The sequence below is a fragment of the Pholcus phalangioides genome, unplaced genomic scaffold, assembly GCF_987345545.1.
Source record: "Pholcus phalangioides strain wild (caught in Gottingen) unplaced genomic scaffold, Ppha-v1.0 ptg000015l_1, whole genome shotgun sequence".
In the NCBI taxonomy this organism is placed as follows: Eukaryota; Metazoa; Arthropoda; class Arachnida; order Araneae; family Pholcidae; genus Pholcus; species Pholcus phalangioides.
The window spans coordinates 81,083,074-81,110,195 of record NW_028301608.1 but is presented as its reverse complement, the minus strand read 5'-3'; the positions used below and the strand labels follow the sequence as shown (position 1 = coordinate 81,110,195).

General features: G+C 33.7%; 1 protein-coding gene across 9 annotated transcripts in view; it reads right to left on the bottom strand.

Moving 5' to 3' along the window:
* Nucleotides 1–27,122, bottom strand: part of LOC149076789 (sentrin-specific protease 6-like) — a 130,111-nt gene that overhangs the window by 47,227 nt on the left and 55,762 nt on the right. For all 9 annotated transcript variants that reach the window (XM_089244509.1, XM_089244511.1, XM_089244514.1 and 6 more), the window contains exons 9-12: nt 20,612–20,823; nt 19,200–19,512; nt 15,351–15,527; nt 7,577–7,722 (exon numbers count right to left, since the gene is read on the bottom strand). In XM_089244509.1, coding sequence (XP_089100635.1) covers nt 7,577–7,722; nt 15,351–15,527; nt 19,200–19,512; nt 20,612–20,823 — 848 coding nt within the window. The remainder of the gene's footprint in view (nt 1–7,576; nt 7,723–15,350; nt 15,528–19,199; nt 19,513–20,611; nt 20,824–27,122) is intronic.

The following is a 27,122-nucleotide window of genomic DNA, read 5'->3' as shown; positions in this document are numbered from 1 at the left end:
AATACATAATGAACACTTGACAATAATCAGAGCATTCTTAAAACAAAAAGAATTAAGTTAATGTTTTCAAAAAAAAGTTAAAAATTTAATTAAAATCTTAAATGGTTTGACTCAATTGAATACGTCAATGAAAATATTTGTTAATAGTCCTCCCCCCCCCCCCCCCATTTGTCTAGTAAGCATGTAAAATGTCATGCATTTTTTTTCCTCCAAGGGCCTGGTCACTGAAACATTTTTTGTTCTTTTTTTATAAATCATTTAAAAATGGCTTCGCATCAGTATGAACGTTTCTGAATTTCTTCCAGCAGATCTTATGAACCATCAAAACTCTCTTCAATTCCTTGTTGTTCTTGAAAATCGTAGATAGCGAACTTCTAGGAGAATCCCAAATTTCTTTGATACCTCAGACTTTTCTTTCCCATTTATAGGTTTCAATCAACTGTATAAATTCAATTTTAAATGATGGATAGCATGTTGCCCTTGACATTCTCCAAAATTCACTTACAAACGATACCACTACCACAACCATCGTTCAAATCTAACTAAGGTTCGCAAATGTACATTTATGGAAGTTAGAGTTCTGGAGGTTAGATTCTTGGGAATAAATCCTCATCTTTTCTACAAGTAAAATAGGATTTTAAAATAAAAAGGAAAAATGTGCAAAGAGGATTTTACAGTAACCAAAAAAAGCCCTGCTAGAATATCTTCTAGGGAAAGAAAGGGAACATTATCAGTTGTACCTGCACATTCTAGAAAGATAAATTTGTTGATAAGAAAATTCAGATAAGATCAAAAAGAAATTCTTGAAAATTTGTGTTCATAAAAGAGTTGAAAATTCATTATAGGTGTACTTTGCTAAAATCAGAGTTCATTGTAAGCAATCAAAATAACATAGATAAGCAGTGCAAAATTTACGGGACATAGAAAAACTCTGTTATGTGAAAATTTTCAATATCCGTGTTTGTTATAAGGGTGTCCCAACTGTATCATCAAACAAAAAACACCAAGGACCCCCCCCACCCCTCACTTTTCATAACCTCATCACATTTCACTCTAGTTTCTACTTTGTCCTAAACAGGGCTAGAATTGGGGAGAGGGGGTGCAAAGGGTGCAACTGCCCTGGGCAGCAAACTTATGGTGTCCAGAAGGGAAAAAAAGCTGTTATAAAATCATCAAATTTTAGAGTGGAAAGGGTGGCAAAATCATGTCCTCCCCACAAAAATTCTTGTTACGGCTCTGGTTCTGAAACACCTTCAGCAGATCCCTTAGAAAACCTCCTGTAGACCATCTTTTGGAAACCACAAACGTACCTCTTTGTTAATCCAATGGGATGCATTCCATCCACACAAAAAATATGGCAGTTGCAGAAGGTTTCACTGTACCAACCCCCTCAGCACTTGGTTATATTTTTTTGCAGAAAAAACAACACAACTTTGCCAAAATATATATATTTATATAATGTATGTTTACTTCTCTTTATTTTATCTATGCTAATGAAAAAACAAAAGCTTACATTCATGGGTACGATAGATCAAGGTACATTTAGCACATACCAAAAAGCAATAGCACTTGTATTAATAGCCAGAGTAAAAACTCATAATATGAAAGAAATAATTTAAGAATTAACATTTTTAATAATTCAGGAGCTCCTGCTTGATTCTGGTCCCATGGACTCACCTCTGGTCCTTAGAAAGACTTCCGGAGGTTTAAGAGCTAGGATAAGAAAATTTGTTTTCTTCTATTTCACAAAAAGGATCTGCAGAATGAAGTTTAAAAACCCACGCCTCTCTTCCTGAGTTATATTCATTTTCAAAATAACATAATTTGCATTGAAAAAAGTTTCAGAAAGTAAGTTGATGGTGAAAAAACATCTCAAAAGTTCTTTTACAACTTATAAACATGTAATAACTGCCATCCCTACAAGAAAAAGATTTTTAAGTAGTAGTAGCAGGTCTCACGTAGTATGCTGATTAGTTAGAAATCTTTAAACATGAAAAATTTTGTCATCTCCAAACTACCATTTCACAACATATGATCTTAACTGACTAGCATCCCATACGTCTGATGAAAATCCACTTAAAAGAAGTCCAATATGTTTTATCGATCTTCTTAAAAAATTACTGTCTCAAGTAAAAACTCTTGAAGAGGGTTAAGGCCATTTCTTCATCCCTCCTCAGAAACAGATGGATATCAAAGTTCACTTTGTATGGTTAAATATTTTGGTACAAGAACTACTGTAAGCACAAATCTGTCCATGTATACATAAGTACATACCCTTTTGGAATAAGAAAATTGAAGCCATACACATTTATATAGACACACACATAGGAGACTGCCAGTATGTTAAGGACGATTCTCAAACATTAGTTTGTGGTTACTATGATAGGGCAGTAATTGAAGTTATTTGTTTCTTTGAATTTCAGACTAGGAGAATGGTGCTATAGCCATAGAGTGGTCATAGTGACCAACTTGCATCAAGAGGACCCGGGTTCAAACCCTACTTTCACCACAGTGGTGGTTGGCTGAAGTTGGTTTTTGTGGTTCTAAACTTCAAGACATGTATGCCAGCCGATCTGCCCGTTAAAAAGTTTCGCCACAGAGAGCAACAAGCCTGCAAATATACAATTACTCAATCATTGCACTTCTCATAGTTAGAAAAATTGAAGGCAGTACTACACATAACAAGCATTACACAGAAACAAACTTCACATTTGGTTCACAACACATACATGCACATCCCAACATGTATCAATTCATTAGAAGTTTCGCAATGGAATGTGGATGAGGTACATGTGTGGTTTAGTAGACTAGACATTTTAACATCAGTTGTATAAATTCGTATGCATATCAGCAGATATCTTGAACTAAGTATTTCTATTCTTTTTTACTGCAATTTTTTTAACAATACACATGTATAAGTAACCAAAAAAACAAACGAAGAAAAGAACAATTTACAAGGCACCACTCTCTGAGTCCTTCTCCGAGGAAGGAAGAAAAGACATGGTGATTATTGTTCAACGAAAGCTACAACTGCAGTACTTTCCCTACAACAGCATTGGGGGTGTGTGACCTCGGGCTATAATGTGACCCCTGCTGTTTCAATGAATAGAAGGCCATAATGTCTGAATGAAATGAAAATTTCTTTGAACATAGATGTCCACAGTAAAACGCCTGTTGGTGTCGATAAAGCACATGACACACCCCCCCCCCAAATCCTGGAATAGGGCCCCCTCTATAGTGAATCCATAGTATGGAAAAACAAAAAATGATGAGAATGGTCCAGGCCCCAGGGCTAGAGCTCCGTCAACCTCAATTGCGCAGGCAGATCATGATAAAGTGACAGCTTTGCTGCAAGCTTTTGTATAACAATACCCCCCCCCCCCAAGTTCAGGGTTTCTTTTCCTTGCTTCTGAAAAAAGAGACTACATTTCGCATCAGTCTTTAAGGCGCGTAATCTTAAAAAAGAACGTATCTCCCCACAAAATTTCTGGGTTGGAATAAAAAATATTTATCATTCACATCAGACAAAATAGTTATTGGATTGTTCAAAATCTTTTATTAAGTTAGTTTTACGTGGAGTTTACGTACATAAAGGATTAATTTTCAACACGGTTTCTTCTAACCCAAAAAAAAACGGTAAGCAATACTGAAAATAATATACATTTTTGACAAATTTTATTGTGAACATCTCTAGTTAACTGTAATAAATCTACGGTTGAAGAGTTGAATAGTGCTTCCAGGGCCACAACTTTGGGGGAGGGAATATGATCAGTTGCAGTCTGGTGCCCCTGGTGGTGGACCAAAGGAGGCACAAATTTGACACTTTAATCTCTCCTTCAACGTTTTAAGAGAGCACCAAATTACGTTCTTGTCCCCGCTGACCAAGCATCTAATTGTGACCCTGTGTGTTTCATAAAGTGTAAAACATTTATTTTTAATAGGCCATATCTACAAATTAACAAAATTGTCAAGAAGCTAGTGCCCAGTTGAATAAGAGTGAACATAAATATTTGAATTATTTCAGTTCCATTTTGTAGGACGATTGGCCAAGGCTAATGAAAATAGTTATTCAGTATTACCGTTTCCATTTACCAGGGCCATGGTGTGCTTTCTCGAGACCCCGGATCCAGGGGCAGTGCCTGGGTTGCCCTAGCCTATTTACAGCCATGTCATTTACTCTTTAATTCAATAAATTCATTTCTTCTTTTTTTTTGGACGCTTATAGTGAATCGCCTGGCATAACGGAATCGCTTTGTTTTATCCAAAAGCATTCACGCAAGGGGAATAATCTTCGATTTTTTTTTTCTAAATTAAAGGAAAATTGAAAGTTTGAATAGAAATTCTGCTTTGTGTAAAAGACGGTTCAAAGTGGTTCGTTATGTAGAGACTCTACAGTTTCATACATGTGTTAGAGGGTTTCTCTCCTGTTATTCCGCAAATAAAATGCAACCGGGAAATTCCCAGAAAGCTGAACTCATTTTCCAGATTTTGAAAAAGAGTACCATTGAACTAGATTACATTTCTATACTGAACTAGACATACCTAAGTAATTTTTATCACCAGAAGCATATATTTTAGAAGCTGCAATCATTAAATTTTGAATAAAATTGATCCTATTAGATAAATTATTAAATTGCCCACAGTGTCAGGGAAACATCTTCTGGATATTATGATGAGATAAATTCGGAAAGATAATTCATCTTGTCTCCACCAAGACTTGAACCCAGGCCCTCTTGCATACCGGTAAAGCATGCTACCATCTACACCACTGGAGAAACGACCTGGCCTTCCTTATTTCACGCACTTTGGTATGAGACAATTGAATAAACGACGTTATTTGAACCCAAAATTCCAAGAAGAACCACGGCTACACGTGTTTCGGAACTATAGGAAGTTCCTTCATCAGTAACAAAAACATAAGAAAAATAACAAAAAATACTCCTCATAGCGGGAGTTACTCGCTGTTGTAGACAAAAGCGTCGAATTCAAAATGAACCGGCAATTGTCTACAACAGCGAGTAACTCCCACTATAAAGAGTATATTTTTCATTACCTTTATTCTATTTTTCTTTTGTTTTTGCTACTGATGAAGGAACTTCCTATAGTTCCGAAACGCGTATAGCCGTGGTTCTTGCAATTTTGGGTTCAAATAACGTCGTTCATTCAATTGTCTTATATAAACCAAAAGGTAATTCATTTTCTACTTTGGCACGAGGCGCTAAAGTAGAAGCATTAGCAGCCTCTCTTAACTTCAGGAAATGTCCCGCCTCCCTCAGGTGGGACAGTAGAAAGAGATACAGTTTTTTCAGCCTAAGATATCAAGGAAACATATTTTCTGCATATTATGCTGAGGTGAACTCAAAATGAAAAGTAATCTTTTCTCCACCAGGACTCGAACCCAGGCTCTCTTTCATACCGGCGCACAGTGTATTTAACCGTTTTTGTGGCATTGACGAGATGTTTAGTGAATATTTCTCTTTCCCCTTATTTTAGCATTGACAAGCCCAGACACTTTGAAAGGTTGAAAAAATTTCCATTAATGACCGGGCAGTAGAAATCTGGAATAAATAAGTAACTTGAAGTAGGTCTTTATTTTTCATTCATTAGCTAGTGGGCCACCGGAAGTTCAGGACGTGAAACAGGGTTTATGCTAGATAAAAAATTCCTTTAGCAAAAAAGCGGAAATGGGGGAAAAAGCTTTAGCAAAATGCTAAAATGCTAATGATTTATGGATGGATGTCTTCTCATTTCATACCTCCTGTACACATTTTTGCGAAAGTGGCTACTACTTCTTTCGCATTCTAAGATTTTCTTTCGCATTTTGTGAAAATTTCTACCGTAGATTAAACCATGACATGAAACCTTTTTGCAACGGTAAATCTCGGTTTCAAAACTAAGTTAATAAATTTTTTTATTTTTTTTAAATTTTGAAACATAAAATGTGCAGTGATCTCTCACTTAAGTATTGCCACAAGGGAACAAGAAATAAAGACGCATAAGCGACAGAAGCGTATAATGGAATAGCACACATCTTTGACTGGGAGTGCAGAAAATCCTCTTATAACCGAGAGATCACTGTACCTAGCTCAAATTGTTTGAAGGATTGTTCTATAAATATTGAAATTACTCCGACAGGAAAAAAAATCAATTTTTCTGTAGTTAAGTAAATTTTTCTAAATTACTTTTTTATATAAAATTACATTATTTCCAACAATATTGCAGCATAGTATGAGTACTTGCTTGATGAACAAAGAAACTGATGAGATGCGGTGGATATCTTATCTGAGAGAAACCAAGGATAAATTTGACTGTATATTCATAATAAAACTAAATGAAATCTCGATATAACCATATTCTATGGACGCAGAAAAATATCATAGTAGAGCTGTTATCGGTAAATTGAAAAACTTTGACATTAAATACCGACCACCAGGGCCGCAACTAGATGCTTGATCAACTGAGGCAAGCACACATTTTATCTACCCTATTTAATGTTCAACGAGATGTTAAAAGGTGAAATTTCGCTACCTTCTGGTGTGGGACAAGAAACCGACTTGTTCTTCTCACCCCACTTACAACCGTGACCATGGACCACCTGGAACTCCCATACTATAAAATGACTTACTGCACAGCCCTTTTGTGTACTACACAGAAAGTAGCTTCTCTGCAACTTAATAGCTCCTTTGGAAAGGTAGATAGCATAAAATACCAATGTTTATCAAACATGCTGGAAAGAACAAAAACTGTTGAAGAATTTAAAAATACATAGGAGAATTTCGAGCGAAATATAAAAAAATATCTTTGTATGCTGGTTGCAGAGAGGGCGGTAATTTACTGTAGTAAAGAATATCGCTGTATCGATAGTTGAACAATATACTAGGCAATTCCAAACAAGATTTAAAAAATATCATTTTAGAGCCATTTATCATAGTGTCGTTGTAGCCAGGTTTTACTGTATATACAAACTCTGTAGCGTACGTAGAATTTTCTTATCGGGAGGGGGGCATTCACTCAGCATTTTTCCCTTCCCGAAAGGAGAGGTTTCCTGTTTTTTTCTTCTTCTTTTTTTGCAAAAATAAACCATAATCTCAGCTGGGGGGGGGGGGGGCTGTGAAAAATCCTGGCCTGGGGACCATGACTGCTATTATTTGGTTACCTGAGGCTAGGAATTTGTCACACCCTGATATAATCAAGGTCTAAAATCCCACAAGAATAATTCTTACTGATCAACAAAGTACTCCAGGTAACTGCAAAAAAGACATGACAAATAGTTTGTCATATCATGCACCTGATAGGCAATGCTTTCAGATAAACTAATTAAACCATATCAGAATTGTAATCAATATCAGAATGACCACCTGAAGATTATTCATGTTTTAGCAAGAATTCTAAGTTTGTAACTGAGACTCAATTACAAGTTGGTGCTTTAGCTACCAATTGCTGAAAATAATAGTCATAAACTTCATTTATTGTTCATACAAATCATGATAAATACATTAAAATATACAAAGGTTTCTATTTTTTTTAATGTAATAATGAATATTTGTTTTGACTATATGTCTAAAAACTATTTTACCTGGTTAGGAGTTGACTTTACCAGAATTTCATTTGCACCTTTCTGGTCAAGTTCCTTAAAGATGCTAGGAAGTATACCACGAATGACATTTCTTAGTTGATCACCCAAGACTTCAATCAAAAGCGTAATATATTTTTGCTTTAGATCTGTAAAAAACTTATATGTGTATACATACATAGATAAAAATCTTGTTAAGATTCAATTAAGAACTCAAATTAATATGAATGAAATACTGTAGATACTTGTGTATAAGCTGAGTTTTTTTGTGGAAAAAATTTGGTCCTCAAGTGGGGGAGGGGGGTCGGCCGGCTTATACTAGGGTCAGTTTTTGATGAGAAAATATCACCCCCCCCCCCCCCCGTATTCAGTAGTCATTTCTGTAGCAGTGTTCGAAAAAGTGGTGCCTTGTAGAAACCTGACATTGGCCCTAGTGTACCAGTGGGTACATTAGGCGTGGAATTCTGTTTCCGTGGAAATTATCATCTAATCTTTCAAAAAGTGTTTCATCAGCAATGTGATGGACGGAACTTAAGATGATATTCTCTTTAAAAGTGACAATGGCGATGACAGCCCAGATGAGGATAAAAACGAAGATGGCACATTCCTTATGATGATCTGATGGATTACGATGAGCCTGGAGACTCAAAAGAAATGGATTAAAATCATTTTCTATTGTAAATTTCCACAAGCTATTCATTTTGCATGTAAATATAAGAATATTTTTTCTCTAAAATGCATGGATTTTTTGGGGTCGGCTTATACACGAGTAATACAGTACTTGTCCATGGGATAACAAATTGGAAATTATATTACGATATCTTCATTTAACATATGAACTTGTAAACTATCAACTCCTGGTTACATAAAACATAAATGTAAGATTTTGAGATGAAAAGGGGCTTTTTTTTTTCTTCTTCTTATGGGAGTGGGGGGGGGGGAATTGTTTTCTGCAGCAAAAGGCAATGAAATCTTGGCTACAAGGAATTGAAACGCCCTCTCACTACACCAGCATATGCCAGTACGTAGTTACAACAAAATACTGAATGCCCTCCAATAAAAGTGAAAATTGAGACTATATATAGATATTTTTTCTCTAGTCGCCACCAATTTTCCACAGTTGTCACACCAAAAAAAAAAAAAAAATCAAATGAGAATGAATCAATTTATGGGTTAGCTACTTGACAATGGGAAAAATAGAGAGAATATTTTTTGAAGATTACTCTGAAAAATAAACATGTGTCCATGCCTCAAAAACTAAATATTGTCATGTTCTCTCAGGTAGACGAATAGTTGCATCAATATGGGGACAATGAGTTGAAAGAAATATGCCAATTACTTGGTCTACCTAAAAGAAAGATCACATTACAAGTGGGAAATGCTCAAAAACATAATATACATAAGTTTTAAACCATCAGTATCCTTGGAATCAATGTTATAGAGAAGATGACTTCTCTAAAGTTCACGAAGTTTGGGATGATAAGAATATTCAAACACTATTGATGGTTTTACCAAGCAATGCTGAAGAAGAAAGAATACGGAGCAAAGTAAAAATCATCATCAGTGATAGCTCAAGCTCAATGAAAAAAGATGCACTAGAAAAAAAGGGTTAAAAAAACTAAAATATTATAATATTCTTTGGGATTATTATATATTATTATCATTCAAAGTAGGTGTCCACATACTTTAAAGATTTGACTATGTAGTAGGTTATGGTAAATGTGATAAATCAGTTATGTATAATAACCATATTTACTATTATATTTATCACATTTTTTTTACCATAACACATACAGGGATGGAAAATGAAAATTTGATTTTTGTAGCAGCATTTATCAGTTTTGTAGCATTTTAAAATTTTGGCAGTAAATAAAATACAGTTTGTATATACATATGAGCAGTAGAACACATACACAGGATTACATTTTACTTCAAGAAATAGTGTTATTTCAGCTAAAAAGAAGGGGATGCCCCCCCCCCCCAAGGTACAAAATACAGAGAATTTTTTTAAATCATAAAAAAATTTTAAGAGACTTCTTGATATTTATATTTTTACATTTTCTACAATATCAACAAATGAGAGGCTTTTAAAAGATGGTGTTTCAGATTTAAAAATAATTTGAAAATGAGTGTTTTTAGATTTAGCTTGTAGACTTGGTAATCACTAATTTAAAAAAAATCACTACAGGAGAGGCTTGAAACACTTATTAGAAAAATGATTATTTTTCTTGTTTTTGCCACTGATGCAAGTCTAAGTGGTGCTTTTGTTCTCTTCAGTTTCAAGCATTTTCGAATGTTTGATCTTGCTTCTTTTATCAGAATTTACCCATTTCATATTTAAAATTATGTGTTTCTTTTTGAGTTTACTCTTGATTATATTACCTCAATTTGATTCAACATACTTTTGAGATAACTTCTTTTCCTGGGTCATTCTTAGAATATTTATTAGAAATTCTCAGAAATTTAATAGAGTGATTAAAAACTAGACTTAAATTATTTTTAACCTAAACTATATAGTAATTTAAACTAGAATAAAATTATTTTTAATTTAAACTACAGAAATAAAAACTATAAAATAATGATTAAACTATTGGAAATTTAATAGAATGATTCTATTTTCACAAAAAATTCAATTCGAGTACATTTGTTTTCACTCTATTTTTTACTGATTTTTGATTGCTCTGTATATTTTATTTACCAGCATCTTCGACAGATTTTCAATCTCGCGTTTTACTTCTAAGTTTTCTATTATTTATTTTCTACTATTCATTCTCTTGATATACCATTTCCTTTTACGCCATGCACCGACATGTTTAGTGTTTAATGGAAATGGTTTCCAGATGAACATAAATTAAAATTACTTTGTCTAGACCATGGTCGTGGTTGGTTTCAAAGGAACAAAAAGATATATAATTCGTGTAAGTGTTGCGCTTATTATGTGTTCAAGTGCTGCAATCTATCTTCCAAATCAAAAATGAGCATGAAAATGAAAATCTTTTCTGCAAATTTCAAACTATGACTGTTTTGGTTAGAATAATTTGCAGAAACCATTGTAATTTGATTCATTTCATCAAGCTGGAACACCACTCAGATAGTATACAATAAATATGTGTAAGTTTATGAAGTAAGTGAATATAAAGTCCAGGATAAGAGCTTTAATGATCAAACTGCCTATGTTCTCCCACAGGCATGGACCTATGGGGCGGGAGGTTGGTCACCCTGATCACCCCCCCCCCCCAAGTGAAATGTGAATATGGTAATATTGCATTCAATAAATCCGTTGAAAATTACTTGTATGAATATTTTTGGTTAAATAACAAATTCAAGAAAACTTGGACTAAAAAACTGGGTATTATTCTCAAAAAAATTCGGAAGAAATAGAAAATTATAATTGCCCCCAAAATACTGGACGTATGGTCACCCCATCCACAAAAATGCAAAGGGGAACACACCTCCCAACAGCGAGCTATAGATCCGCCCCTGATCTCTCACCATATTACTCATGGCATATACAAAAATCTGTGAGTTTACCCCAGATAATTTTACTCATGCAGCTTATATGCTAGAGGCACCAAAATGATGTCTTGCACAGGTGATAATTTTGTCTCAAGCCTTCCCTGCTCCTTCACATGATTGCACAGGGGCTATTATATATTTTTGTTAATAAAGGGGCCAATAAAAAATTGTCATCTGCGTATCCATAGAAAATAACCACCTAGGCAAACCACACTGCCACATGTGGAAGCCCCTCCCCCCTCACTGTCGGTATAACTGCTCTATCTAAAAGCAGTAGCCTGCATGAGATGACCGTTAAAAACAGGATTGGTCCTGGCCAATTTATTTCATAGATTTGTTAGATCATCTTGTACTTTACGATACAGCCAATGTTTCTCATAGTATTCATATCTTGGAAGGGGCAATCACCATCCTCTGGAACTGCGTCTATTTTGGAATTGGCTATAAACTGTAGATCCCAATACAATTAGCCTTGGTATGCAGAATATGACGATGAGACAAAAATGGTCACTGTAGCTGTGAGGGATGCTAGCTTCTTACCATATCATTTTCATAATCAGAGTGTCTACCACATACCCAAAGAAAAGTTTTGTGAATTTTTGTTGATCTCTGCTTGTCTGCCTAAATACGCTTTGCTGGAATCTTACATCAAATATCTTTAAAACCAACCAAGACCATGGTCTAGACAAAGTAATTATAATTAATGTGCAGCATTAATTTGTTTGTTGCATGTCTCTTCTGATGAGCATGACTGAAAATCTGTTAAAGATGCTGGAAAATAAAATACATGGAGCAATCACGAATCAGTTAAAAATAGGGAGTGAAAACAGATGCACTCGGATTGAATTTTTTGTGAAAAGAAATCAAAGGAGTCAACTTTTTGATTTTTTGAAAAAAAATAGCTGGAAACAGCGATTGAAGGGTTTTTGGTTTGTTTGTTGTTGTTCTGTAGATGAGCGGTAATTTCCTTAGTTTGACCCCATTTTATATGTTGTCTGAAGCTTAAGCGCCAAATCCTGGGGAAGGGGGGGGGGGAAGGACCTCAAGCTAATTCCATTTACGGCCCCCAAAAAATAAAATTGCGAGGAAGACAAATGGCGTCATCGAAAAGTCAGCTTCTATTGTGATGCAATTTCAAAGTTTCCTGAGGGAAAATTTTGTTTGTGGTGCATGATGGAGCAAAATTGAAGAGTTTTTTTTCTGAGTTTTTGTAGCAGTATGTAGCAAATTAGGGGAAACTTGTCAAAATTGTAGCAGAATGTAGCAATTGTAGCAGATTTTCCACTCCAGCACATACATAACTGGAATGTATTTTTTTTTTACAAATTGTTATTTAATTATTATGTTTTATTATGTTCAATGTATACTTATTAAAAATAAATGGTGGAAGATAAATCAATAAAAAAGTAGAGTGAAATTATTTTTTATTTGTATTTTGTTTGATGGAATTTGTTTTTAATATGGAATTAATATCTGTGTGGGTTTCAACCAATGTTGAAATTACCGTACTTTGCTCATGTTCATCAGTGGCTATTTCACCATTTCCACCTCTATCCTTCAAATAAAAGAATCCTGATTATCATCTTCAAAATTGGAATGCCTAGAGAAATGCAAATATGCTTTTAAATTTTCAGGGAATACCTAAGGTATAAAAAAATGGTGTCAAATATATGACCAGTGACCTTAATTTATTTGTGCACCACGAACATATGTTTTTCTTCCATATGATAGTTTTTATTAACTTGAAATCATTGAAAAACTTTATTTCATAATTTTATACACTATGAAATAATTAACTTCATACCCTATTTCAAGTCTCTTTTCAAAATACTGCTGTAAAGTGCTGTGACACACTGTTTGAAAATCAGAGCCTATCACTTTAATATTATTTTATCAAGATGAAATTTTAGTGAAACAAAAAAGTCATCATGGAAAAAGTTCTATGGGGAAAGAAAGGAAATATTGATGCCTTAAGATGAAGTTAATGTTGAGATCAAGAGATTAAAAAATTAATTTGCCATATTGCATGGCAATGAGGATACAAATTCAAAGGATTGAAAAGTAGGGTTGGTAAGGTTTTCAAGGTTAAAAATTGTGGTATTTACAGTAGTTTTTAGTGCATTATACAAAATCCTTGTGTCCTCAACTGTCCAAAACATCTGCTTGAAAAACCATACATGAGAAATGAAAAACAAAGATAATATCTATAACCAAATAAAAAATTTTTAAAGTGAAAACAGTTACACAATTCATAGTAATTTATCAAACAGAATTTATCAGCTTCCAACCATGAACTTGACAGAAGGGACAAACAAAACATCTACAACAGAGACGAAATCACTCTTCCTGATAGCTCCAGATCTTTTGACAGATTTTAGTTACACAGTTGTTTTATCTGTGCTTCTGGTTTTTCTTTTAAGTATTAATATCAGAAAAAAAAGCTACTCTGTTTTTATTTTATATATTTTGTTACTTTGAGGTTTTGAACACTTTAAAGATTTATTATCAATTACTTCAGATTGTTGTTTTACCTACGAATGGATTTTTTTTTATAGCATTGTAAGTACTCCGTATGATTTAAAAAAAGCTTTTCATGTCATATTTTGATACATAGAGCACGGTCAAGGTTTTGGACAAGACATAGATTTTACTGCTATTTATCCATACACGCACTTCATACATATTCCTCTGCAGAATTTCTAATGAATCTGCACATGTCGGAAAGTGTTGTGAGTGAATGTATGTATGTATATGCATGGCCCTAACACATTTATGTTTTTATGTTGGAGTTTTGTTTGCTTCGTGTTATGGTGGTGTTGCCATCAGTCTTCTGTATTTTGAAATGAGATGGTAAATGCTTAGATTATGTAAGTATTATGTTGAAGGTCTGCTTGCTCTCAGCAGAGAAACTTTAGCAACTATAACACAGAATTTAATGTCCAAAACCTGAAAAAGCCAAAATCTGGCATCCAATAGATTTTAAATAAGTTTGTGGAAGTTAAAGACAGTTTCTGTGCTGTGACTCAATTTTTTTTTTAATTTGGATTCTGATAATTTTTAAAACTTACAATTTAGCTTTTTAATATTTTACTTTCATGAAAAATATATTACCAGTCTAGAATCTATATTACAACAATAATACTACTTTGTTACATAAATACAAAAAAAAAATATATATATATATGCTTTATATTGAACAATTATAAACCGACCTAAACCATAATAGGCTGTTGCTAAGAAAAATAATCCACGGAGAAACCCTTGTAGACCTACTGGAAGGACAGGGATGTCCCTTGAGGTCAAAAGTGTATGTTGAATGTGTTTATGTATATGCTGGTATATATGTTTGTATGTTATAATTTAAAAAAAAAACTCATCTTCCCATCTCATTAGAAAGAGGAACCTCAATGATTAAAGAGTAGATAAATTATTCCTAACTAACATCAAGAATTCTTCTGAAAAATTATCATCCCTGTATTCCAAGATGTGCTACAGAGAAAAGAAAAACGTCTAAAGCTCATTATATGAAATCAATATACTGCAGGCTGTAAACTAGTAAGTAATTAAGAAATAAAAATAAATATGCAGGATGCATAGCTAAACAGTGAGTCCCCCTGTGAGTTCTCCTATGCAGAAAATAACCGTGGTGTGACAAAAATGATCAAATGACCTCTAAAGATAACTAGATGTTTTTTAAGAAAAGGTTTTCTTGCTTTCTGTCACCCAAATCAATCCACCCCACTTATTGGCACTTATGTAATACTTGAATGGCTCCTTATTGGTATTTTTACAAAGGCTGAATTCAAAATGGAAAAACTAGCAATGCTTTTGCTATCAAAGCCAGCTAGCTCAGCTTAGATTGGGAGAGTATTTTTACGCTTTCCATTCATACAATTTAAGTTAAGAAATTGTTTAGACTGCATATCATATGATGCATCATGATAAAAAAAAGTAGAATTTCAATTGCATGAGGGAAGAAATTCTACGAGGACAAAAAAAATTTCTTATATTAAGGTAAAGATTTTGTACTAAATAATTAATATAATTTTAAATATTTTGTGAAGTACTATAAATCATAAAGGTTTTTTCATTAATGCATCTCTTGTGAATAAAAAAATTATTGAAAGCATTAATCACAAGATTAAGAAAGTTTTAATGGTTTAAACTAATTTTTGAAAACCAAACCTGTTTCTGATATATACATTTAAATGTCAGGTAAAAATACACGACTAATGAAATATAAAATAAAAAAATAAATTACCTGATGACTCAGGATCAAAATACACTGTTTCATTTTTCACCATGCCTACTTGCTTTCTAATTCTCTCTGCACAAAGAGGTGTCACAGTTATGAACATAATCGGTAAACATCTTCCTAAATGAGCAGATATTTCAGCAAGATCTTTTTCTTCTAATACCACGGAAATTGTATCGTTACCTGCAAGAAAAAGAAACGATATATAAGTACTTGTACTATGAATTTTCAAACTACAATTTTTTATGAAAATAATCCTTTGCTTGGTATAATCACAAAAGAAAACTAACAAATAATACAAGTAAAGGAAAAAAATATGAAATTCTTCAGATGTTTCAACATGAACAGTTGGTGCCCTCTTCAGTGGATAAATATAACCACTATCATGCTGACTGGAAATTCCACTTGAGTTGGTTACCAGATCTTCATTCTTGGTTGCTTAATGGAAAAATATATCAGCTTAAGTCAAACTTCATGATCACAATAAAACTGAGGGCCTGCATGTAAATCTAAAGCAACTTTCTGATTGGTTGCTCATGAAATAGAGCTGTTTGATTGATCTATTCAAATTTTCTTAAGATTCCCACTTGTAATGAACCTTAGTCATAGCATTGCGATTGGTGGAGTTGATTTATTGTATCGTTGACTATATAACATATTTTTGAAAGCTCAAATATATGCCTTTGAAGATGTCCAACAAGCAGAATTTCATGAAGCAAGAGTTTTTCATAAAGAAAACTTCCATGGCATCCTTCATAAATGAGTTGTGGTATATTACATAAACTCCACTTGCAAACATTCCTCTGCGGAATGTTTAAAAGGTACATGTAGTTGTAGTCTTGAATTGAAGATTTTAATTTTTTTATTTAAGAGGAAAAATAGTTCAAAACACTTTGCAACACTTAGAGGTTTATCTCAAAGTTTTATTCTGTATTTTTTTTTAAATCAACATAACCTGCCAATTTGTTGGACAATTTGTCTATTGTGGCTTTTGAATTTGTATTTTCTAACCCAGCTGATATCATAAGCAGTTTATCTGTAATAGGAATATAAAACATTAGTATATTTTGGAACATGTTTTGTGTGTACATATATGGCCTTAATGTATTTATGATGTCAGAGTTACGTATGTTTTGTGTACTAGTGATGCTGTCATCTGTGTTCCATTTAGAAGCGAAAATGGCAGATTCCTCAATTTTTGTGTAATGTTAGTGTCCTTTTTAAGGTCTCCCTTGCTCTCTGCAGAGACTTTTCAGTAGGCTGGCTTGCATTCCCACCTCAAAGTTGGAAAGCTACAAACAAATAACTCCAGCTGACCAGCACTGTGCAGCAAATGAAAAAATTATGGTTTTTTTTTAGCTTTTTTGAAACTTAATTAACATTTTTTTTTGAACTAAAAGAAAATTAATTTTCTTCTGCATGTGATGGAAATGTTTGAGAAACTGAACAGTTTGTCACCCGAGGAATATGATGTCTATATTGGCTTCCTCGCTATTACTTATAGAAATGTGACACCAACAGATATTCATCGCTAAATCTGTGAAGTGAATAGCTCAAATTGACTAAGTTTGTAAATAAACGGACACATTTCAAGGAAAGCTAAAAGAACAGGTATATATTATAGTATTTTTATTGTACACACAAGATTTAGGTGATTACGAACAACTGGCTCAAGCATCATGACAGTTTTCCTATCATTCAGTAAATAGACTCATTAATTATGCCTTACACTTCACAAATCTAGCAATGAACCTTTGCCAGTGTCATATTTATTGTGGTTTGAGTGTAAATAACAGACCTTATTTCATAGATGGCAGAATGCTTAAAAAATTCCTCAAATACTGAATTAAAAATACAGTCAAACACAATTGTAATGACACCCTCTGCTACAACGTCAATAATTAAAGTTAGAGGTTGATTTTCATAAAGAATATCATATAGAATATCATATTTAATGATACACACACCATGCTTTCTCAAAAATTCTTAGAATTACAGACCACAACACTGAGGAAATGTTCATTTATTATTCTATTGATACCTTTAAAAAAAACATTTATTTTATATACAGTTTTTCATAATCTTTACTGAAATGAGGAAATGAAGATGATTAGCATTAATTTATAAATTATTTTTTAACCAATACGACTATAAAATATTAATATTTGTCTTGAATAATTGTAGTGGTTCAACTTTTTTTTCATATACAATACATTCTAATTCTCTACAAACTTGCTGTAGCCCTTAATTCTTACTAAAGGTATCCAAAACCTTTGGACAATCCATACATTTATCAGCAATATATGGCAATTTTACTCACAACTGGCAACATTTTAATGAGAATCTGATATGCAGTATTTATGAAACCAATTTTCTTTCATTTTCCCTGTTAATCCCTGTTTACAGTCCAATCTCAATAAGTAGAATGTGAAGCAGCCGACAACAGACTTCGAGTTATCATTAGTTCCACTTATCGTAATTTCCAATTTAGAGAGGAAAAAGAAAGACTTATTAAAATAAAGCTATTTACAAATATTGCATTAGTAAAACATGTCAAACTACTGAAGATAAAGAAATTCAAAAAGCTGTTATTCTATTCAATCATATTATGAATAAGAATATTTAAAAATAAACTAGACATACATACTTAATTATGGAAACAGACGTATATACAGGGTGATCAGCGAATAAGCCCTTATTTCAAAATTAAATATTTCTACAACAAAGATCAATAGAATTATGCGGTAAACGGTACGTTTATTAGCAAAACTGTAAGAATGTTGTACAGAAATTTCGAAAATTTAGTTGTTTTTTTTAATTTTTTAAAATTAAAAAAAAAAACGAGATTTTGGGGTTCCGAAAATCCTTATTTGTGTGAAGAGAAACCACTGCATTCGCCTAAAGTTACAGCATGGGCTGCGGTATGCGCCAGAGACATTATCAGCCCCTTCTTCGTGCGAGAAACGATTACTACTGAACATTACGCTACAATTTTGGAATAATTTGTCAGCACACATGGCGCATACCGCAGCCCATGCAGTAACTTTAGGCGAATGCAGTGGTTTCTCTTCACACAAATGAGGATTTTCGGAAAATCTCCAGTTTTGTTGTTTTTTTCTTTTAATTTTAAAAAATTAAAAAAAAAACAACTAAATTTTCAAAATTTCTGTACAACATTCTTACAGTTTTGCTAATAAACGTACCGTTCACCGCATAATTCTATTGATCTTTGTTGTAGAGATATTTAATTTTGAAATAAGGGCTTATTCGCTGATCACCCTGTATGATATCCATATAAATGAAACAAATCATAATGTGTAGGTATACAAGATTGTCTGCCAAAAAATGCAATGGTTTTTGACTTTCTCTTTCTTTTTTGTCCTTCTTTTGTGAGAAAATCATTCACCTTTAAGAAGCAAACAAATGAATCTGCTAAATTCTGTTGCTGAATGCTAAATTCTATTGCTAAATGCTATTTTTTAAATTCTTCTCATTCTCAAAAACTTCAACTTAAAGAAAGAAAGCTTCCTTCGACTTGAACATATATATTCAAGTTATCAAAGCTTGACTTATCGCAAGCTGTACGGTCACCATAATCATAATGAAATAACACCTTCATGCATAGACTTTGATTGTATCTGATTATATTTCCCATTAAAAAAGGGTCTTGAAAATGCACACCTCGGTTGTAATAACAAAATTTCACAGAATCTTCAATGTGATTATAAGAGTTTCACTGTAGTATGCCTGAGAAAAATAAATTTTAATTATTGATTTTAAGATTTATATTATTATAAATAAGAAAGTACACGCGCACACAGAGAGAGATAGAAATGTTTTTAAATAAATACTCACAACTTTTCAAAGTAGGTCCTTGAAAAGAATAACTGTTATTTCCAATAACGACAGGTACGTAAGTAGACGGAGGTTTCGGATGAATTTTGAAAGACCCAATTCTTATACTGCGACATTGGATGATTTGCTGACCCTGAGCAGTGACTTCAGGTTCTTTCTCGTTTCCTTCTGAGCTTGTATTCATCTCTTCACTTTGATATCTGAGTTCTTCATCATCCATCATCTCCTCTTCATCTTCTAGCTCTTCTTCTTCATCAGGTAAAGGTATTCGCTTTAGTATCTTGCTTGTTTCTTCATCTTGAACACCACCTTCCTGTATCAGAAAAATTATTCAAAATTATTTGGCGACCTTAGGATGGCTGAAACTACTATGTAAAGAGAGATTTCTTTCTTCTAGGAAGAAATAGAGGTGGGAGTGAGAAAAAAATTCTCCAGAGTTGTTGTCATGCTGCCTAAAATAGAATAGAATTCGAAACTGTTTTCCATCACAAAAACAGTGTCACTTTTATAGCAAAAAAATGTGTATCTAGGCTCTGAGTCTGTATAACTCAAAAACTGATACTTTAAATTTTATCAAAAACATCCATTAAAAAAAACCCTCTAAATTCGAAGGAGAAGAACCTCATTTAAAATATAGCAAAGTTCTTCAAAGAAGAGGTAAAGAAAAGAAAATGAGCCTTTGATTAATGTATCTTGAGGCCAGAAGAATGTAATGTCCCGCATCCATGGTTTGTCAAGCAAATCAAAACATCAACAAAAAAAAAATATTTTGAGAGGGAAACGTTTCAAAAGATTGTCACTGAAAGCTTCCAGAAAAAAATGTCGCTATAATTAATATAACAAAATCTGTACTTTGGAAAAATATCAGCTCCCTATGTACAAACTCTTAGAAGTGGGGAACAGGTGGTACGACAGCAATGGTTAACAAAATATCTATTTTCTTTAAAGTTTTACAACTATATTGAAAGAATAATTAACATAATAAGATAACTATAATAAAGAAACAATTGTTTCTTAAAAGTGATAATTTTGAAGCAAATAGCCAGGGAGACAGAGTTTGACACCCTTGTTCTATTGGAATGATAGTCTCTCTTAATGCTTAACCCCAGATATTTTTAAATAAATGGGACTATAGTTCTAGAACTAAAAAATGGGCACTATTTCAAACTCTTTCACAAAAATGAAAATGTTGTTTATTTATTGTTATTAAATTATCAATGAAAACTGCAGCTGAAAAGCAGAAAGCAAGCTTAGGAACAGACCAAGATCAATGTCGTGTGTGAATGAATTGACTTCCTATCCAAGTAGTATTCCAAGAATTCCACCTATTTTATTGGAAACAAAGTAAAGTACCACAAATATTTGTTTCGTCTCTCCCCCCATTGATATCTGAAAAAGAAAAAAATACTTACATTATATTTTTTGCTCTCTCGATCCTGTGTTCTCAAATTCATAAACTGTTTATGAACTTGCTGTCTTTGTAGATGGGAGACATTTGCAACTGCCCTAGGAGGTTGTTGCCTTAATAATAAAGAATTATTAGCTGAGGAAATTTCACTGATACGTCGTCTGTCATTAGCGGTATCCATAGGTTCATCATCATCTGAAGATATTGTGAGACACACTGAAAATGAAAAAAAATATATATATACTTTGAATTGATGACATAGATAAGCATGTCTAGAAGAATTTGTAAGCAGTAATGTGCGAGACTAATTAATCTGTATCAGAGTTGGGGTCTTGGACGTCCGAAACTGGTTTTGGACAGGACATGTGGGATAAACTGTCCAAAAGTGTCTGAAACTGTCCAAAACCTCCCAAGTTTCAAAATGTTATGTGGAAACCTTTTGGATTTTTTTTTCTTTTCATGATACTAACATATTAAAAAAAGTACTAGCAGAAAATAAAACTAAATCAAAAATATTTCAAAAAGGTGTCATTTGTTTTTTTTTCCCTAAGTAAATTGTTTCACCAAATCAGGGGTCAGCACGGATCATGGCCTCAAAAATAGTGAAAATAGTGACCAAATTGTTTAAAAAAGTGAGCAAATAGTGACCAAAATGTTTAAAAAGTGACCCAATAGTGACCAAAATAATTTTAGAAAGAGACCAAATGGACAATGAATTTTGATTATTACCAAATTGAATGAATTGAAATTGAATTTAGTTTTCACTAAACTTTGTATTTCAATGGAGCTCATCGAAATTGCTTTTTTTACATAATAGTGTGAAATAAATCAAACTCGAATGCATTCTGCTAACCAGAAAAGTTTTGAATAACTTATCAAATTTATCAACAACTATGTGTGAGAGAGTAACATTACATCCTTTCTAAGTAACAGTAGCAATGCCTTTCCCCTCCCCATAGGGGCCGTTAAAGTATTACGTCATCATAGATGGGGGGGAGGGGGTTTCCGATTTGCTGACTTTTGATGACAAGGGGGGAGGTTGAATAACGCTTACGTCATCAACCACCCTTTATGAAAATATGAGTTAGGATTCAGGGGGGGCAGAGCTGATGACGAAATTTTGCTGACAGGGGGGGGAGAGGGGTCAGCGTTTTGCTGACGGGAGGGGGGGGGTCAAAAATGGCTAAAAATTTGCTTATGTAATACTTGAATGGCCCCCATATTGCTATCCACAACCCATCTTAAAATCAATTTAAGCCGGAAAAACTTCAAAACGAGAAAACATTTTCACATTCAAAGAAGGAAAAAAAAATGAAATAACACAAAATTTGATGACAGAATTTGTCCCATCTACATTCTAGTGGATTTTTCATTCATGTTATGCTATGAATGACAGTATACAAAATGTACTTTTTTTAACTAGTACAAATTGATTTACATAATTAGGTTTGTATAATATCTTCCAACAAATTTTAAGAAATTTACTATAATGATTGATTTAAAAAAAAACTAAAATTACATTTTAAACAATATTTTAAATTATTAAATTAAAATATTACTTAAACTACTGAATTAAATAAATTATTTAAATTATTAAATTAACTAAATTATTTTAATTGTTAGGGGCCGTTCAAGTATTACCTCATCATCGATGGGGGGGGGGGGTTGGTTTCGATAATGCTTACGTCATCAACCACCCTTTATGAAAATATGAGTTAGGATTCAGAGGGGCAGAGCTGATGAAGAAATTTTGCTGCCAAGGGGGGGGGGGGTCAAAAATGGCTAAAAATTTGCTTACGTAATACTTGAACAGCCCCTTATACGTTGAGGGAGGGCAATCCATCCTCCCCCCAACGTCAATGGCAGAGCCTACTGATGTATACATGATGTATATCAATTGTCATCTGCCGCACCTCTAAGACCTTCAAGTCTATCTGCACCTATGGCTGGACTGGGAAGGGTGGATGGGTCTACTCTTTTACAGGCGGAGGGGGCTCCAAAATAATACCCTCCCTTGGGCGAGGGAGAAAATAAATCAGTTTTGAAATTGGTTTTTGAGAGAAAAATTTGTAAATACATATTTTTCTTTTTTTTTACACACAACATACACCCCTAGCAAAAAAAACATTTACTACTTTACCCAGAAACAATATAATTTTGCCCCCCCCCCCGTAATTTTTAACAGAAAAAGACTCCGCGGTCTTCCCCGGTAAATTTCCCATGAACCTTGTAAGCACCAACGTGGCGACTTTTTTCCGCGCCAACCAATCGCCGTTTTGCGGCGGTCAATTCAAGATGGCTGACAAAGGCCACATAAAATTACAAAAAAATATATAATTTATAACATGAATCAACCAAATATGCGAAAATCGATAGAAATATATCGGGAAATACGGAAAATTAGGATAAAATGAACACAAAATTCGAATCAACGACATACGGGGTTTATAAATGCGGTTGATACAGTTTATGGATGCCGCTGTCAGGGCTACCTATTTTAATGCGAAAAAAAGTCGCCACGTTAGCTCTGACTCCTCCCGTAATTTTCAACGAACAAAAACAGTGAATTCACCCTCACCCGGGGCACCCGATTTACCATGGCCGTAATACGATATTTTTTCTGGAGGGGAAACGTAATTTTACTGCCCCTTGACTGTGAAATTCGATAATTTTGCAAAGGAATTTATTTCCTTTTCTTAAATATACCATTCCATCAAAAATTCCATTCGAGGCATTGCCCCCCCCCCCCGTGTTTTGGATTTGATCACGGTATGTAGCAACCCGCACCGCAAGTACGAACGAAAATTTACTATCGCCCGGGGCCGGTATCCATTTTTTTAACGGAAAAAGAGTAAACTCGGCACCCTTCCTCGTTCAACACCCGTGGAACCAGACCCCGCCCTCTCCTATTGCGGTCATAACAGCGACTCGAGACAAAAACGTTGTAATAACTTCCGAGGTCTAAAAAGGCTTTTTTTACACAACACCGAGAATGGAGCGCAATATGTCGATATTAAGTCAACAATCAGCATCGTGAAGATGCTCTAAATTAAGTTACGACCAGAGGCGGATAAAGGTCAGTTGTTGACGGCCCCGGGCATAAAAAAAAATTAATATTACGCCCCTTAAATTAGGAAAAAAGTATAAAGTAGGGGCCAAAGGCGCGGTCGATGTGCCCACCGTTAAATCCACCTCTATGTACGGCTCGCATGCACATTAACTGAGTTTTCATCAGCCTGATGACCAATTTTCATCTTATTTGGTTAAACTAAACGTTGAATCCGAAGGTTTTAACAACTGGCTGTTGCGAAGATATATTTTGGAAAGAGAAAATTCAACTGCCCCTGCGGGGAATCGAACCCACTAGACTACAGAGGCAACGAATCTCTCAATCTTTCCTTGGAGCTCGTGTACACTGAAAAGGACCGTACATGGACGGCCAGACCAGACTCAGGCCAAGCTCACAACTGCTGACGCTGCCACCAGATGGCGACTTATGGAAGGATGACGTCACTTTCCGCTACCACACGAAGGTTTTTAACAACTGGCTGTTGCGAAGATATATTTTGGAAAGAGAAAATTCGACCGGAAAGTGAAAGGACGTGGGTTCGATTCCCAGCAGGGGCAGTTGAATTTTCTCTTTCCAAAATATATCTTTGCAACAGCCAGTTGTTAAAAACCTTCGTATGGTAGCGGAGAGTGACGTCATCCTTCCATAAACGTTGAATTGCAGGATTCTGTGATCTTTTCATAAATAGTTCTCCTTTCGATCATATCTGGGGCTACGGTTTCTTGCTGAGATTTAAATCCAGTTAGAAAAATAGTACGAATTTTATTTCTAGATAGATCGCGTTTTTCAGTCGGATGATTTTTTTTTTATTGTAAGTAAATTCAAAATACTTGCGAGCTTCTTTAACGTTGGCCAGCTACAAGTGAAATTCAATTCTCCAAAGCGTACTAATAATACGCTTAATACGTATTAATAGTACGCATCTTTAATAGGCGCGCTTTGGTATTCTCCCGCTGCGCGTAAGTTAGTTTCTGCACGGGCTCTCTTTATAAACTCGCTCAATGTAAATGAGCCTTTAAATCGTCATTTCAAATATTAAAAAAAATTAATAAAAGTAACGATAGAACAAACGACAAATGTAACTTGCTCGATGCTCCAAGAAAGGAATTCGGCCCTTAGGACTAAAACTTTTTAAAACAAATAAAATAAAGGATCAATTTTAAAATAAGATGAAAATGAAAGAATGAGTGGGGAAATAAGAAAGAATGGTAGTAGAGGAGGGGAAAAAATTCTTTGTTGTAAATAAGCCTTTTACGCTATTTTTTTCCGACCGGCTTTTCCATAAAATGACGACTCTTTAACTACAAGTATAAGGAGCTTTCTTTCCAAGCGCCTTGAAATCAAGTTATGCTGACGTCACACGGTATGCTCCCGGGAAGATAAAGACGCCTTCATATATATATATAGGGGTTCCTTGTACGATCGTAGTTCAATGAAGGGAGGGAGAAAATTAGCGACCTTGAACCGGTAAAGTTCCTCCTTGAAGAAAAGAAAAACACTGACAGCGGAAAAGAGCGCGAGACTTAGGTTTTCTTGCTAAAAAAAGTGGAAAAAGTGACCTGGGCCCGAAAATAGGTAATAAAAGTGACCAGCTTCTAAAAAAGTGACTTTTAGGGAAAAAAGTGACCCGTGCCGAGCCCTGCCAAATTGATGGTTTTAAGCTGGAAATCTGATAGTAAATTAATATCACTTATATAACTGTTTAAATAAACACTGTTTTCAATTTTTTAGTTTGTTATAAATGTTATTTCTACTTCACATCTTATTTTTCATGTATGATTATGAAGCAGGTACTGTATTTAGGACAGTGATTGTCCAAAACCCTGCCAAATGAAGAGATGATCTCTCCAAACACTTTTCTTTAAAAAATACATTATATTGAAGGTACCAAATACTCATAATCACAGTTATAATCGTTGCATTATTATGAAACTCAACATAAATATTTTTTATTAGATAGCAATATAATGATGTGAATATATATCAATGGTGTAGTGTTTATTTGATGCAAATTGTTCTATTTTGACTTTTCAAACTTTTTCTTCAAATTTTAAATTGATCTTTCTATTTTACATTTAAAAACTAATAAATAAAGGAAAATATCTGAAGAAAATGAGGCCACTATGTAGCACCTACTCATGACTAACATTACACAATTTCACAAACACTGATTATGCCTATATAATGATAAAAGACTTCAAGACCCAAAGATTTTGTTAAATTTAAATTGCTGCTCTTATGAGGCTAGGAGCTAATATTTCACCGAATAAATTCAAGCTATATTTACAATTCTATCATATAGGGGACAGCAATATGAAAAACACTGGAAGAAGGCTTATCAAAAGACTGTCTTTAACACACTGTTTTTTATTCTCATGTCCAAGTTATGCACCAATTGAAAGAATATTTTCAAATTTTGTTACCTTCGAAATCATCTTGGCACAGACAGGGCAGCTAAATTAATTATGTGTTATCAAATGTTAAAAGGCACAGCTGCGCTTGATTATTAGTGCTCGATTATTACAAAAGTTTAATTTCATTCTGTAGTATATCTATTGCTTTTTTCCAATTTTCATGCGACAAATTTTTATTCCATTCTTGTATCTTTCATGTTTTCATAAATCTAATATCTAACCTCAAGACAGTTCAGTTTAAATTGTTTGATAACCTGATATCAGTCATGCAACCCTTTACATATACTGTTTTTAATTTCAAAATGTTATTATTAGAGCCCGGATTATATGCAAATGCATACGTGCATATGCTTTTGCCTATTTTGGCCTTTTTTAGCATTAATGCATATAAATGCATAGAATCAAAGAATTTTCAGTATAAGTGCATATTTTTGAAGGTTTATTTAAGCTCACTCAATTTTTTTTTTTATAATTTTTCAAATAAATATTGTTCATATAAATAATATTGTTCAAATAAATATTTTCATAACATTAATTTTTTTCCCCGCAGGTGAAATTTAGTGAATTAATACATATTTATAAATTATTTTACAAATATTTAGCGTTTTACTGTAAGGCTGTTTCTAGAGATATGTCAAAGTGTTAAATTTTTTTTAGAAATTGTCGAAATTCTTTTGTTACTGGTGTTTTCGTTATTGAGCAGGTACGACAAACTAAAAATTAAAAAATGCCTGAATAAAAAATATGTAGAAGTTATTTGCATATGCAGTATATATATATACATACGGGGTGATTATAAAAAAACTATCCCGACATATGGGCCCCCTAACTATCATACCATTCACAGAAACTGAATGAAATTTTGGCATAAGGTATTTTGAGGTATGCGCTCAAGAATGATATGGAAAACAACAGTGTCACTCTAACAGTTACGGTTACAGTGAGAAAATTTCGAAAATATCAAATGGCAACACCAAGTTTTTTGTATTGGAATACGATCTCCATACTGAAAAACACTAAATAGCATTGGA